Source organism: Mobula hypostoma, chromosome X1 (assembly GCF_963921235.1).
Source record: "Mobula hypostoma chromosome X1, sMobHyp1.1, whole genome shotgun sequence".
NCBI lineage: Eukaryota > Metazoa > Chordata > Chondrichthyes > Myliobatiformes > Myliobatidae > Mobula > Mobula hypostoma.
In genome coordinates, this window is record NC_086128.1 from 70,970,168 (window position 1) to 70,986,502 (window position 16,335).

General features: G+C 49.1%; 1 protein-coding gene across 1 annotated transcript in view; it reads right to left on the bottom strand.

The window, feature by feature from the left end:
- The window catches only part of retreg3 (reticulophagy regulator family member 3), a 66,850-nt gene that overhangs the window by 26,979 nt on the left and 23,536 nt on the right, over positions 1–16,335 (bottom strand). Inside the window, exon 3 of the mRNA XM_063038081.1 lies at positions 8,954–8,987. Coding sequence (XP_062894151.1) covers positions 8,954–8,987 — 34 coding nt within the window. The remainder of the gene's footprint in view (positions 1–8,953; positions 8,988–16,335) is intronic.

The window sequence follows — 16,335 nt, forward strand, 5'->3', positions numbered from 1 at the left end:
TACAGGTGGAGGCCAAGACTTTATGTACATTTAAGGCAGAGGTTGTTAGATTCTTGATTGGCAGGGCACGAAGGGATATGGGGGGGGGTGGGTAAGACAGGACACGGGCCAAGAGGAAAAGTGAAGCAGCTATGATGAAATGGCGGGGCAGACTTGATGGCCTGATTCTGCTCCTGTGTCTTATGGTTGGACAACTGGATCGGGATTCAATAGCTGGGGGCTCAGCTGTTTACAGCCAATTGGAATGAGGGACGATCGGTACTGCAGTTAAACCCAATGATGATACAAAGACAGATTAGTTAGCAGGTGGGATATAGCAACACACACAAAATGCTGGAGGAACTCAGCAGGTCGGGCAGCATCTATGGAGACGAGTAAACAGCTGACGTTTCGGGCCCAGAGAGAAGTGGAGTATGGTCTGCCATTCTCACTCCAGCAGGGGTTCCCGATCTTTTTTTTATGCCATGGACCCCCTACCATTAACCGAGGGGTCTGTAGACCCCAGGTTGAGAACCTCTGTTGAAAAATGATAAACACAAAAACTACTAAACGGAGTAAGGTTACAAGACGTGGCGACTCAGGGGAAGACGGGGAGAGTTAATGCAGGTGACAGGAAGTGATAAGGATCACTGAGGTATGGAGTGCAGTTCATGCACCTTTTTCCCATGCTGGTAAGCTGGTGAATATGGCTTTGTGGAATGATAGACTCACTCCTGTCCCTTCCTCACCTTCACTGTACATTTTATAGGAGATGGAATACAAAATTTTACCAAGGCCGTAGAACAGATCTCCTTCGTTGACTTTTAACCATGTTTAGATAGATAGATAGATAGATATACTTTATTGATCCCGAGGGAAATTGGGTTTCGTTACAGCCGCACCAACCAAAAATAGAGCATAAATATAGCAATACAAAAACCACAATCAATCAAACAACAAAATGCAAACTATGCCAGATGGAAAATAAGTCCAGGACCAGCCTATTGGTTCAGGGTGTCTGACCCTCCACGGGAGGAGCTGCAAGTTCGATGGCCACAGGCAGGAACGACCAACCGTGCTGCCCAGTCTTGTATCTCGGTGGAATATGGCCAAAGTCCAACAGTAAAGAGTTCAATATCTGGTCTACAAACACGTTCCTCGATTGTAATATGACCCAGATTGCAGCATCTGTTATTAACCAGAATAGTAAGCACCCAACTCCTTTACGCTTACCACTCTCAGTGCACTTTCACAACTGATGTTCTCTTCCTCTGCTGCCAGAGTCAGATGGGAGGACTCCACCTGGCGAGCCTCCAACCCGATGGCCTGAACGTTGATTCCTCAAACTTCTGGTACTGCGACCCCCCCCGCCACAAATCATCATTATTTGTCTTTGCCCTCCTCTTGCTTTCTTCCCTTCAATCTTTCCCATAATTACCGTGCATTCTAACTCCTCTTTCCCAATCACATGTCCAATGAAGTCACGTTGCCCTTTCATGATCTCACACATTATTTCTCGTTTCGTGCTTGCTCTGTTCATGACATCATTAGATATTCGTGTTGTCCATGATATTCTTTGCATCCTCCTCAAAAACCACATCTCTGCTGCTTCAATTCGTTTCCTCATGTTACCAGATATTGTCCAACATTCTGAGCCATATAACTAACTGGATAAACGTAACATTTCAGTACTCTGAGGCGGGTTGTCATGCCTAGTTTAGTGTTTGTCAGTATACTCTTCATTCTCGTAAAGGTGTCTTTTGCCATCCCTATTCTTCTTTTGATGTCCATGTCGCACCTGCCATCTGATGTCACCCAGCTTCCTAAGTAGCAAAAGTTCTGTACTTGTTTTATGTCTTCCCCGTTTATTCTCAGCCTGCAGATAGGTTTCTCCTTCTTTTTGGATATCACCATACATTGTCCTTTTGCAATTGACAGATATACCCATTTTTGCACTCTCTTCAACAATTATATCAATTAAGTTTTGTAGTTCTTCCTCCGTACTTGCAATTAACACAGTGTCATCCACATATCTGAAATTATTGATGTTTTCACCACCAACTTTGATTCCCAAGATGTCTCTTATTTTTTGTAATATTGTTTCACTGTACACATTAAGCAAACCAGGGGAGAAAACACACCCTTGTCTAACACCTCTCTTGATTTTCGTAAACTGACATCCCCCCACCATTCCCTATTCCCATTTCTCTCTCTCTCACCTAATCTCCTTGCCTTCCCATCACCTCCCTCAGGTGCTCCTCCCGCTTCCCTTTCTTCCACGGTCTTCTGTTCTCCCTGATCAGATTTGTCCTGACGAAGGGTTCCGGCCCGAAGCGTTGACTAATCATTTCCACGGATGCTGCCCGACCTGCTGAGTTCCTCCAGCGTGTTGTCAGAGTTGCTTTGACCCCAGCATCTGCAGAGTATTTTGTGTTCAGATTCCCCCCTTCTCCATCTCTTTCACCCACCGACTTCCCAGCTCTTTATTTCACCCCTCCCCCTCTCCCGGTTTCCCCTCTTCCTCTCCTCCCCTCGATCTTCTTACTCTGACTTCTAATCTTGATTTCAGGTCCTGATGAAGGGTCTCGGCCTGAAAAGTCGACTGCTGAAGGCTTTTCCATGGTTGCTGCCTGGTCTGCTGAGCTCCTCCAGCATTTTGTGTGTTACTTTGATGTCGAGCATCTGCAGATTTTCTCTCGTTTCTGTCTTCCAGCACTGGTGTGAGCCCTTGAGTGGTAGAAACATTTTCTGACGTTCTGTCTATGTTGCTGACCCCCCCCGCACCTTACACTGTACCGACGGAGCCCAAACAGACAAAACCAGCTCCCCCCCCACCTTACACTGTACCGATCGACTGTCTGAACAGACAAAACCAGCTCCCCCCCACCTTACACTGTACCGATCGACTGTCTGAACAGACAAAACCAGCTCCCCCCCCACCTTACACTGTACCGATCGACTGTCTGAACAGACAAAACCAGCTCCCCCCCACCTTACACTGTACCGATCGACTGTCTGAACAGACAAAACCAGCTCCCCCCCACCTTACACTGTACCGATCGACTGTCTGAACAGACAAAACCAGCTCCCCCCCCACCTTACACTGTACCGATCGACTGTCTGAACAGACAAAACCAGCTCCCCCCCCACCTTACACTGTACCGATCGACTGTCTGAACAGACAAAACCAGCTCCCCCCCCACCTTACACTGTACCGACAAAGTCTGAACAGACAAAACCAGCTCCCCCCCCACCTTACACTGTACCGATCGACTGTCTGAACAGACAAAACCAGCTCCCCCCCACCTTACACTGTACCGATCGACTGTCTGAACAGACAAAACCAGCTCCCCCCCCACCTTACACTGTACCGATCGACTGTCTGAACAGACAAAACCAGCTCCCCCCCACCTTACACTGTACCGATCGACTGTCTGAACATACAAAACCAGCTCCCCCCCACCTTACACTGTACCGATCGACTGTCTTAACAGACAAAACCAGCTCCCCCCACCTTACACTGTACCGATCGACTGTCTGAACAGACAAAACCAGCTCCCCCCCACCTTACACTGTACCGAACGACTATCTGAACAGACAAAACCAGCTCCCCCCCCACCTTACACTGTACCGATCGACTGTCTGAACAGACAAAACCAGCTCCCCCCCCACCTTACACTGTACCGATCAACTGTCTGAAAAGACAAAACCAGCTCCCCCCCCACCTTACACTGTACCGATCGACTGTCTGAAAAGACAAAACCAGCTCCCCCCCCACCTTACACTGTACCGATCGACTGTCTGAACAGACAAAACCAGCTCCCCCCCACCTTACACTGTACCGATCGACTGTCTGAACAGACAAAACCAGCTCCCCCCCCACCTTACACTGTACCGACAAAGTCTGAACAGACAAAACCAGCTCCCCCCCACCTTACACTGTACCGATCGACTGTCTGAACAGACAAAACCAGCTCCCCCCCCACCTTACACTGTACCGATCGACTGTCTGAACAGACAAAACCAGCTCCCCCCCACCTTACACTGTACCGATCGACTGTCTGAACATACAAAACCAGCTCCCCCCCACCTTACACTGTACCGATCGACTGTCTGAACAGACAAAACCAGCTCCCCCCACCTTACACTGTACCGATCGACTGTCTGAACAGACAAAACCAGCTCCCCCCCCACCTTACACTGTACCGAACGACTATCTGAACAGACAAAACCAGCTCCCCCCCCACCTTACACTGTACCGATCGACTGTCTGAACAGACAAAACCAGCTCCCCCCCCACCTTACACTGTACCGATCGACTGTCTGAACAGACAAAACCAGCTCCCCCCCCACCTTACACTTTACCGACAAAGTCTGAACAGACAAAACCAGCTCCCCCCCCACCTTACACTGTACCGATCGACTGTCTGAACAGACAAAACCAGCTCCCCCCCACCTTACACTGTACCGATCGACTGTCTGAACAGACAAAACCAGCTCCCCCCCCACCTTACACTGTACCAACAAAGTCTGAACAGACAAAACCAGCTCCCCCCCCACCTTACACTGTACCGATCGACTGTCTGAATAGACAAAACCAGCTCCCCCCCACCTTACACTGTCCCGATCGACTGTCTGAACAGACAAAACCAGCTCCCCCCCACCTTACACTGTACCAATCGACTGTCTGAACAGACAAAACCAGCTCCCCCCCTTACACTATACCGATCGACTGTCTGAACAGACAAAACCAGCTCCCCCCCCACCTTACACTGTACCGATCGACTGTCTGAACAGACAAAACCTGCTCCCCCCCCACCTTACACTGTACCGATCGACTGTCTGAACAGACAAAACCAGCTCCCCCCCCACCTTACACTGTACCGATCGACTGTCTGAACAGACAAAACCAGCTCCCCCCCACCTTACACTGTACCGATCGACTGTCTGAACAGACAAAACCAGCTCCCCCCCCACCTTACACTGTACCGATCGACTGTCTGAACAGACAAAACCAGCTCCCCCCCCACCTTACACTGTACCAACAAAGTCTGAACAGACAAAACCAGCTCCCCCCCCACCTTACACTGTACCGATCGACTGTCTGAACAGACAAAACCAGCTCCCCCCCCACCTTACACTGCACCGATCGACTGTCTGAACAGACAAAACCAGCTCCCCCCCCACCTTACACTGTACCGATCGACTGTCTGAACAGACAAAACCAGCTCCCCCCCACCTTACACTGTACCGATCGACTGCCTGATCAGACAAAACCAGCTCCCCCCCACCTTACACTGTACCGATTGACTGAACAGACAAAACCTGCTCCCCCCCCACCTTACACTGTACCGATCGACTGTCTGAACAGACAAAACCAGCTCCCCCCCCACCTTACACTGTACCGATCGACTGTCTGAACAGACAAAACCAGCTCCCCCCCACCTTACACTGTACCGATCGACTGTCTGAACAGACAAAACCAGCTCCCCCCCCACCTTACACTGTACCGATCGACTGTCTGAACAGACAAAACCAGCTCCCCCCCCACCTTACACTGTACCAACAAAGTCTGAACAGACAAAACCAGCTCCCCCCCCACCTTACACTGTACCGATCGACTGTCTGAACAGACAAAACCAGCTCCCCCCCCACCTTACACTGCACCGATCGACTGTCTGAACAGACAAAACCAGCTCCCCCCCCACCTTACACTGTACCGATCGACTGTCTGAACAGACAAAACCAGCTCCCCCCCACCTTACACTGTACCGATCGACTGCCTGATCAGACAAAACCAGCTCCCCCCCACCTTACACTGTACCGATTGACTGAACAGACAAAACCAGCTCCCCCCCCACCTTACACTGTACCGATCGACTGTCTGAACAGACAAAACCAGCTCCCCCCCCACCTTACACTGTACCGATCGACTGTCTGAACAGACAAAACCAGCTCCCCCCCACCTTACACTGTACCGATCGACTGCCTGATCAGACAAAACCAGCTCCCCCCCCACCTTACACTGTACCGATTGACTGAACAGACAAAACCAGCTCCCCCCCCCACCTTACACTGTACCGACAGAGTCTGAACAGACAAAACCAGCTCCCAAGGGAAACACAACTGCACTTGCTTCACTGAAATTAATTTTGATTTTTAACTATTTTTGTGGATTTTTAGAGTCTTATGTAGAAGTGGATATTTTTCCCCAAATGTTTGTGAATATAGGCATGGATAGAGTGGACGTGGCAAAGTTGTTTCCCATGATGGGGGAGTCTAGTACGAGAGGGCCTGACTTAAGGATTGAAGGGCGCCCATTCAGACAGAAATGCGAAGAAATTTTTTTAGTCAGAGGGTGGTGAATCTATGGAATTTGTTGCCACGGGCAGCAGTGGAGGCCAAGTCATTGGGTGTATTTAAGGCAGAGATTGATAGGTATCTGAGTAGCCAGGGCATCAAAGGTTATGGTGAGAAGGCGGGGGAGTGGGACTAAATAGGAGAATGGATCAGCTCATGATAAAATGGTGGAGCAGACTCGATGGGCCGAATGGCCGACTTCTGGTCCTTTGTCTTGTGGTCTTATATTGGCAGTGTTGACAGCCAGTGATCGTGGGGAGCAGTGCACTGAGAGTGTAGATCCCCCCTGTACAATACTTCATGCTTCATCACATGTTGAAGACGATGCCCAGAGACATTCGTGTTTTTAGGGGAATGAACGATTTTAAAAGCTGCCCTCACGACTTTAGGAATGAAGGATCAGTCCATTGCCGATGAGCAGATGAAGACACAACGAAATGTAACCTCATCTTCACCAGAAGAGTTATCCACGAAGAGCAGCGCGTCTGGTAAGAGAATCCTGCACCCAACTACCGAGAAGGCACGACTGCCGCAGTGTTTCATTCTGAGTTTGAGGAGACTCGGCACGTCGCCAAAGAGACTCGCAGATTCCCACAGGCGAACGGTGGAGAGCATCTGAACTGGTTGTACCACCGTCTGCTGCGGGGGATGGGGGGAGCGTGGGGGCACTGCAAAGGATAGCAAAAAGCAGAGTAAAGTTGTAAACTCAGCCAGATCCACCATGGGCACTCGCCTCCCCAGCATCGAGGAGGCCTTCAAAAGTGAATTATGGCTGAATGCACAGACTGTGAGTGATCGAGACCAAGCAATCCAAACAAAACGATTAAAAGAATTGATAGCTTGGGCACTGACAGACATTTCCTATGGGGTCAAAATTCAAAACACACTGGAACAGAGAGAGAAAGATGGAGGGCAAGGCCACTCAGAGGTGCTCAGGATACCTCAGAGTCTGGATCATCGACCGCCGATCAACTGAAAATACTGAAGCTGAGAGATCGGTCGGGCAAGGGGATCCAGAGGTGAGCACCTTCACAATTGCGATGGCGGAGAATGTTTTTAAACCCATGTCGTTCCAAAATGCTGGCACTGTACTCTACAGAAAATACCAATCTGCCCAAGCTTAACCCTGCACACAGTATTACTCACTCATTCCAGGTCACATCAGACAGACCGTGGAGAGCATTCTAACCGGCTGCATCACCGTCTGATATGGGGAGGGGTGGGGCACGTCACTGCACAGGGTTGATAATAAGCTGCAGAGAGTTGTAAGACTAGTCTGCTCCATCGTGGGCGCCCGCTTCCATGGTATCCGGGACACCTTCACGGAGCGGTGCCTCAGAAGGGCAGCCTCCGTTACTAAGGACCCCCAGCACCCAGGCCATGCCCTCTTCTCAATGCTACCCTCAGCAAGGAGGTACAGAGCCCGAAGGCACACACTCAGCATTTCAGGAACAGCTTCATCCCCTCTGTCATCCGATTTCTGAACAGACACTGAACCCCCTCACTACTTTTTATTTCCATTTTTTGCTCTTATTTAACCATTTTATACATTTAAATTTGATCATTAAATTTGCAGATGATACCACAGTGGTGGGGCTCATCAGCAAAAATGATGAAACAATGTACAGGGAGGAGGTCAAACACCTAGAGAGCTGGTGCAGGGATAACAACTTGATGCTTAATGTCACCAAAACCAAGGAGATGATCGTCGATTTCAGACGGTCTCAGCCTGAGCACACACCCCTCAGCATCAGCGGCTCCACAGTGGAGAGAGTGGGAAACATCAAGTTCCTTGGGGTGCAGATCTCGGACAATCTCACCTGGTCCAGGAACACAACTGGGATTGTGAAACAGGCCCAGCAGAGATTGCACTCTCTGAGGAAGCTTAAACATGCATCACTCCCCACTAACATCTTAACTACATTCTACAGAGGCGTGGTTGAGAGTGTGCTGACCTTTAGCATCACAACCTGGTACTCCAGCTGCAGTGCTGTCAACAAAAAAGCCTTGCAGAGGGTGGTTAGGGGAGCAGAGAAGGTTATTGGGGTCTCCCTACCTTCTGTCCAAGACCTCTTTCAGAGTCGAAGCCTCCAGAAGACACGGTACATCATTAAAGACCTCTCACACCCTCTCCATGAACTGTTTGTTCTTCTGCCATCAGGCAAACGTTACAGGAGCATCAAAACTAAAGCCACAAGGCTACTAAACAGCTTCCTTGCACAGGCAGTCAGACGGCTAAATAGCTGCTCCATCTGACTCTGCTTTGGACACTTTTAACTTGCACTGGACACTTACAATTGATTGTAATTGACATGTGGCTGTTGTGTTTTACTATTTATTGTTATGTTTATTATTTAGTGTTGCGTTTGTTATGTTATGACTGCACTGCCCCTGGGAAACGCTGTCTCATTCTGCCCTGCAGAGCTGATGTATGGTTAGAATGACAATAAAGCTTTTTGAATCTTGAATCTTACTGTAACTCAGTTTTTCCTCTCTAAAATGACCATGCATTGTATTGCAAAGTTAACAAATTCCACAACGTACGCCGGTGATATTAAACCTGATTCTGAGATTTAGCCTTTACAACTAAGCATGCAAAAAAGGGTTTCAATACCTCTCCATGTCACTGTCCTCCTCCACTTGTGTCTCTAAAAAAAAAGAACAGATATCGATTCGTTATTGATCACAACAATGACTGGTTTAGCAACTAAAGCCAGCCACCAGGGCGACTGCATTTCGGGTAATTGGTTCAAAGATTCAGAGACAAAGACGGGCCTGAAATGGGAAGACTTCAGTTCAAAACACGGCCAAGGGTCTGGTGCGAGAGGGAGGACTTCGGAGACAGGGATCATTGGGCTCTCTTCCGGGGTGGGTGGGATCGGTACGAGGACAGGGGAACCAATATGCTCACATGGAGTTACAGTAGCGTTCCTCAGGAGGCTTTAACGAGAGTAACAGGGCTGGGGTGGGAACCAGAGCACAGGTCAGCGAGTGGAGGGGTAGGGAGGATGGTGAGGTACTGTGCACAAGTTTGTCAATCTTAGCCAACTCTTGCACAGTTCTGTAAGTGTCACAATAAGTCAGTCTGATGTAGACAGGCACGGGACAGGTTAGAGTCTTAGAGCACAGAGAAAGAACAGGCGCTTTGACCCAACCGGACAACACCAATCACGGTGTTCACCTGGTCCCCAGATTCCTCCGACCTCCACCCCTCCACAGACCTTCCTCAGTCACCTCCTCTGGCAGCTTGTTCCATGGACTCTAACCCTTCACCTGTAGAAGTTGCCCCTACAAATCTCTCCCCTCTCATCCTAAACCTGTGTTTCTGGGGTTTTAGACCCTGCACATGAACCGGGGTAATGATCACGATGGGACTGATGTGCATTTAATAGGTCTCTGTACCTCCCTCCACAACTGCATCCTCGACTTCCTCCCCAGAAGACCATAATCTGTGCGGATCGGTGAAAATATCTTCACCTAGCTGACAATCAACACTGGTGCACCACAGGGATGTGTGATTAGCCCACTGCTCCACTCTCTACACCCATGACGGTGTGGCTAGGCACAACTCCAATGGCAGCTATAAATTTGCTAATGACAACTGCTGTTGGCAGAATTTCCGATGGTGACGGGGAGGGTGTACAGGAGTGAGATAGGTCAGCCAGTTGAGTGGTGTCACAACAACAACCTTACACTCAATGTAGTAAAACCAAAGAACTGATTGTGGACTTCAGAAAGGGCAAGATGAGGGAACACAAACAATTCTTATAGAAGGATCAGGAGTGGAGAGGGTAAGCAATTTCAAGTTCCTGGGCGATAACATCTCTGAGGATCTAACCTGGTCCCAACATATTGATGCAATTACAAAGGCAACACACCGTCTATATTTCATTTTGAGCTTGAAAAGATTTGGAATGTCACCTAAAACACTCAAATTTCTACAGATGTACCTTGGAGAGCGTTCTGACTAGCTGCATTACTGTCTGGTATTGGGGGGGGGGGCGACTGCACAGGATCGAAGTAATCTGCAGCGTGGCAAAATTCGTCAGCTCCATCAGAGACACCAGCCTCCATAGTATTCAAGACATCTTCGAGGAGCAGTGTCTCAGAAAGGAGGCGTCTATTACGAAGGACCCCGACTACCCAGGTCATGCCGTGTTCTCATTGCCGCCATCGGGAAGGAGGTACAGAGGCCTGAAGGCACACACTCAACGACTCAGGAAAAGCTTCTTCCCCTTGCCAGATTTCTGAATGGACATTAAAACCATGAACACCACCACACTACATTTTCCTGTTTTTGCACTACTTGTGTAATTTAACTGTTTGATTAGCCCTCAGGTTTTCTGAGCTCCATGCATTTGTCCAGGAGTCTCTTAAAAGACACTATTGTATCCACCTCCATCGGTCGCCGGCAGCCCATTCTACGTGCTCAACACTCTCTGCGTAAAAAAACTTACCCCTGACATCTCCTCTGCACCTACTTCCAAGCACCTTAAAACTATGCCCTCTCGTGTTAGCCATTTCAGCGCTGGGAAAAAGCCTCTGACTATCCATACGATCATCTTATACACCTCTGTCAGGTCACCTCTCATCCTCCATTGCTCCAAGGAGAAAAGGCCTAGTTCACTCAACCTATTCTCAAGGCATGCTCCCCAGTCCAGGCAACATCCTTGTAAATCTCCTCTGCACCCTTTCTATGGTTTCCACATCCTTCCTGTAGTGAGGTGACCAGAACTGAGCACAGTACTCCAAGTGGGGTCTGATCAGGGTCCTATATAGCTGTAACATTACTTCTCGGCTCTTAAACTCAATCCCATGATTGATGAAGGCCAATGCACTGTATGCCTTCTTAACCACAGAGTCAACCTGCGTAGCTGCTTTGAGTGTCCTATGGACTCTGACCCCAAGATCCTGCTGATCCCCCACATTGCCAAGAGTCTTACCATTAATACTATATTCTGCCGTCATATTTGACCTACCAAAATGAACCACCTCACACTTATCTGGGTTGAACTCCACCTGCCACTTCTCAGCCCAGTTTTGCATCCTATCAATGACCCGCTGTAACCTCTAACAGCCCTCCACACCATCCACAATACAACCAACCTTTGTGTCATCAGCAAATTTACTAACCCATCCCTCCACTTCCTCATCCAGGTCATTTATAAAAATCACAAAGAGTAGGAGTCCCAGAACTGATCCCTAAGGCACACCACTGGTCACTGACCTCCATTCAGAATATGACCCACCTGCAACCACTCTTTGCCTTCTGTGGGCAAGCCAGTTCTTGATCCACAAAGCAATGTCCCCTTGGATCCCATGTCCCCTTACTTTCTCAATAAACCTTGCATGGGGTACCTTATCAAATGTCTTGCTGAAATCCATATACACTACATCTACTGCTCTACCTTCAATGTGTTTACTCACATCCTCAAAAAATTCAATCAGGCTCATAAGGCACGATCTGCTCTTGACAAAGCCATGCTGACTATTCCTAATCATATTATGCCTCTCCAAATATTCATAAATCCTGCCTCTCAGGATCTTCTCCATCAACTTACCAACCACTGAAGTAAGACTCACTGGTCTATAATTTCCTGGGCTATCTCTACTCCCTTTCTTGAATAAAGGAACAACATCCGCAACCCTCCAATACTCCGGAACCTCTCCCGTCCTCATTGATGATGCAAAGATCATCGCCAGAGGCTCAGCAATCTCATCCCTCGCCTCCCACAGCAGCCTGGGGTACATCTCATCTGGTCCTAGTGACTTATCCAACTTGATGCTTTCCAAAAGCTCCAGCACATCCTCTTTCTTAATGTCTATATGCTCAAGCTTTTCAGTCCGCTGTAAGCCATCCCAACAATTGCCAAGATCCTTTTCCGTAGTGAATACTGAAGTAAAGTATTCATTAAGTATCTCTGCTATCTCCTCCGGTTCCATACACACTTTCCCACTGTCACACTTGATGTCTCTCACATCTTATCCTCTTGCTCTTCACATACTTGTAGAATGCCTTGGGGTTTTCCTTAATCCTGCTCGCCAAGCCCTTCTCATGACCCCCTCTGGCTCTCCTAATTTCATTCTTAAGCTCCTTCCTGCTAGCCTTATAATCTTCTAGATCTCTATCATTACCTAGTTTTTTTGAACCTTTTGTAAGCTTTTCTTTACTTCTTGACTAGATTTATTACAGCCTTTGTACACCATGGTTCCTGTACCCTACCATCCTTTCCCTGTCTCATTGGAATGTACCTATGCAGAACGCCACGCAAATATCCCCTGAACATTTGCCACATTTCTTCGGAATGCTTCCCTGAGAACATCTGTTCCCAATTTATGCTTCCAAGTTCCTTCTTGATAGCCTCATATTTCCCCTTACTCCAATTAAACATTTCCCTAACTTGTCTGTTCCTATCCCTCTCCAATTCTATGGTAAAGGAGACAGAATTGTGATCACTATTTCCAAAATGCTCTCCCACTGAGAGACCTGACGCCTGACCAGGTTCACTTCCCAATATCAGATCAAGTACAGCCTCTCCTCTTGTAGGCTTATCTACATACTGTATTGTGTCAAGAAACCTTCCTGAACACACTTAACAAACTTCACCCCATCTGAACCCCTCCAGGGAGATGCCAATCGATATTGGGGAAATTAAAATCTTCCACTACGACAACCCTGTTATTATTACACCTTTCCAGAATCTGTCTCCCTATCTGCTCCTCAATCTCCCTGTTACTATTGGGTGGTCTATAAAAAACACCCAGTAGAGTTATTGACCCCTCCCTGTTTCTAACTTCCACCCACAGAGACTCTGTAGACAACCCCTCCAAGACTTCCTCCTTTTCTGTAGCCGTGACACTATCTCTGATCAACAGTGCCATGCCCCCACCTCTTTTGCCTCCCTCCCTGTCCTTTCTGAAACATCTAAAGCCTGGCACTCTGAGTAACCATTCCTGCCCCTGAGTCATCCAAGTCTCTGTAATAGCCACAACATCATAGCTTCATGTGCTGATCCATGCTCTAAGCTCATCTGCTTTGTTCATGACGCCCCCTGCGTTAAACTAGACACACCTCAAAACATCAGTCTGAGCATGTCCCTTCTCTATCACCTGCCTATCCTCCCTCTCGCACTGTCTGCAAGCTTTCTCTATTTGCGAGCCAACCTCCGTCTCTTCAGTTCGGTTCCCACCCCCCAGCAATCCTAGTTTAAACTCTCCCCAATAGCCTTTTCAAACCTTCCCACTAGGATATCGGCTCCCCTCGGATTCAAGTGCAACCCGTCCTTTTTGTACAGGTCACTCCTGCCCAAAAAGAGGTCCCAATGATCCAGAAATCTGAATCCCTGTCCCCTCTCTAATCCCTCAGCCACGTATTTAACCTCCACTCCATATTCCTATACTCACTGTCACATGGTACAGGCAGTAATTCTGAGATGACTGAGTCCTGCTTCTTAACTTCCTTCCTAACTCCCTGTAGTCTGCTTTAGGACCTCCTCCCTTTTCCTGCCTATGTCGTTGGTACCAATATGTACCACGACCTCTGGTTGTTCTCATTCCCACTTCAGGATATCGTGGACGCTATCAGAAACATCCCAGAGTCTGGTACCCGGGAGGCAAACTAACATCCGAGATTCTTTCCTGCGTCCACAGAATCGCCTGTCTGACCCCCTAACTATAGAGTCCCCTATCACTGCTGCCATCCTCTTCCTTTTTCTACCCTTCTGAGCCACAGGGCCAGACTCTGTGCCAGAGGCACAACCACTGTGGCTTCCCCCAGCAGGTAGGTCGTCTCCCCCCCCCACCCCCGCCAACAGTACTCAAACAGGAGTACTTATTGTTAAGGGGTACAGCCACAGGGGTAATCTCTAGTATCTGATTCCTGCCCTTCCCTCTCCTGACTGTTACCCACCTATCTGCCTCCCCAGGCCCCGGTGTGACTACCTGCCTATCACCTCCTCGCTCTCCCTGACCAGACGAAGGTCGTCAAGCTGCATCTCCAGTTCCCTAACACGGTTCTTAAGGAGCTGCAGCTCAACGCACCTGGCATAGATGTGGCCGTCCGGGAGGCTGGGAGTCTACCGGACATCCCACATCTGACACCGAGCACACAACACCAGCCTCACACACACACTTTCTGTCTGTATTCTACACAGGCAAACTACCTCACCTCAACCTGTTAACACTGAAGCCCCGTTGAGCCAAAGCCTTCCGACTCTGTCTCCCTCTACTATGTCACCCGCTCTATAAAGCTTTTTAAACTCTTCTCAGTGGTTGACGTCCACACACTGGCACATTTGTGCCCTGATGAAACCATTGAAGAAATAACATTACACACACACACAGAGTTGCTCAGTTTTTTTCCTACATTATTATGTATTGCACTGTACTGCTACGACAATGTTTCATGACATGCCGGCGATATTGAACCTGATTCTGGTGCGTTTACTGCAATGCATTTAATACGTGCACTTATTCCGGATGAGTACAGAGCCTGGATTTCTCCCAACTGCGGAGAGGAAAGATGAATGCGGAACCTGAATCAGTGGACGGAACTATGATGCCGTGGCCATTGCAGAGACTTGGTTGTGAGGGGGACGGGACTGGCCTCTCCTCTCATTGTTTTAGACATAAAGGCACCCATTAGTCTTGCGAGACCATGGATCTGCACCTGGAAAGTCTTCACTCTCCAGGGCGCAGGCCTGGGCAAGGTTGTACAGAAGACCAACAGTTGCCCATGCTGCAAGTCTCCCCTCTCCACGACACCGATGTTGTCCAAGGGAAGGGCATTGGGACCCATACAGCTTGGCACCGGTGTCGTCGCAGAGCAATGTGTGATTAAGTGCCTTGCTCAAGGACACAACACGTTCCCTGGGCTGGGGCTCGAACTCACGACCTTCAGGTCGCTAGTCCAATGCCTTAACCACTTGGCCACGTGCCCAGACACAAAAGGGATGTAAAATAAACAATGGAGGAGCTGGCTGAGTACAATGCGAAGAACTCACAGCAACAAGCAGGGGACGCGCTAGAGGGCTCATCCGCTGATCACCATCGGGTCAGCTCAAAAACAGTGAATCACTCTGAGGTGCCTCAGTGAGGTCCTCCTATAACGGGAGGAAAACTTGCTTGATTTACATTAGCGACTGGGATGAAAACAGAGGCTGGGTGATCAGCAGCTTTGCAGATTGGCCGAGACGCGGACAGTGAGGATGGTTGACAAACCTGGGGGGGCTACAAGTCAGCTGCAGATTCGAGCAGAGAAACGGGAGGCAGAGTTCAATCTGGAGAAGGGGGAAAGAGATGCATTCTCAGATGCCAAATGAAGAGCAGAGTAAATAGCAGGACTTTAAACAGCATTAATGCTCAGACCCATCTCGGAACGCAAGTCCAGAGCTCTCTGAAAGTTTCAAGACGATCATGGGGGGGGGGGGCCGTTTTGTTTTCACACAGGGGGTGCTAGGTGATTGAAGCAATGTGTCTGTCTAAATGCCTCGGAATCATGAACAGGATCTCGGGACACTGTGCAGGCAAGGGGCATTACAGAGCTGGGCATCGTGCTTTGCACAGACACAGCAGGGCAGCTCGCTGGGTTTTACGCCGAGTGTTCTGCAGCAAAAAGAAAAGCCTGCTGGAGGCACCCGGCAGGTCGGTTTCAGGTGGGGCTGCTGAAGCTCGCTGACTATTTCCTGGTGACAAACAAAACAACTGAATACTCCATTAATCACACGTTTTCCAGTAAACGATCACTGCAAACAGCAGCCTGTGCCTTCGCTGTTGGAGCTGAGCCTGTACGACCTGGCATTTCTGCAGTGGCAACTGAAGTCTCAAAGGGGCAGGGTGGTTACGGTGAAGAGCGTTCAGGCTGAATTGAGGTAGTGGGGTCTGGGCAGGCGAGCCGGGGATGAGCTGGCCTGCAGGCAATTCGATGTGGTGGAACCCAGGCAAGGAAGAGTCGAGGGCGAGCCCGGGGTCCGAGACCAAGGAACGACCCAAGGATCG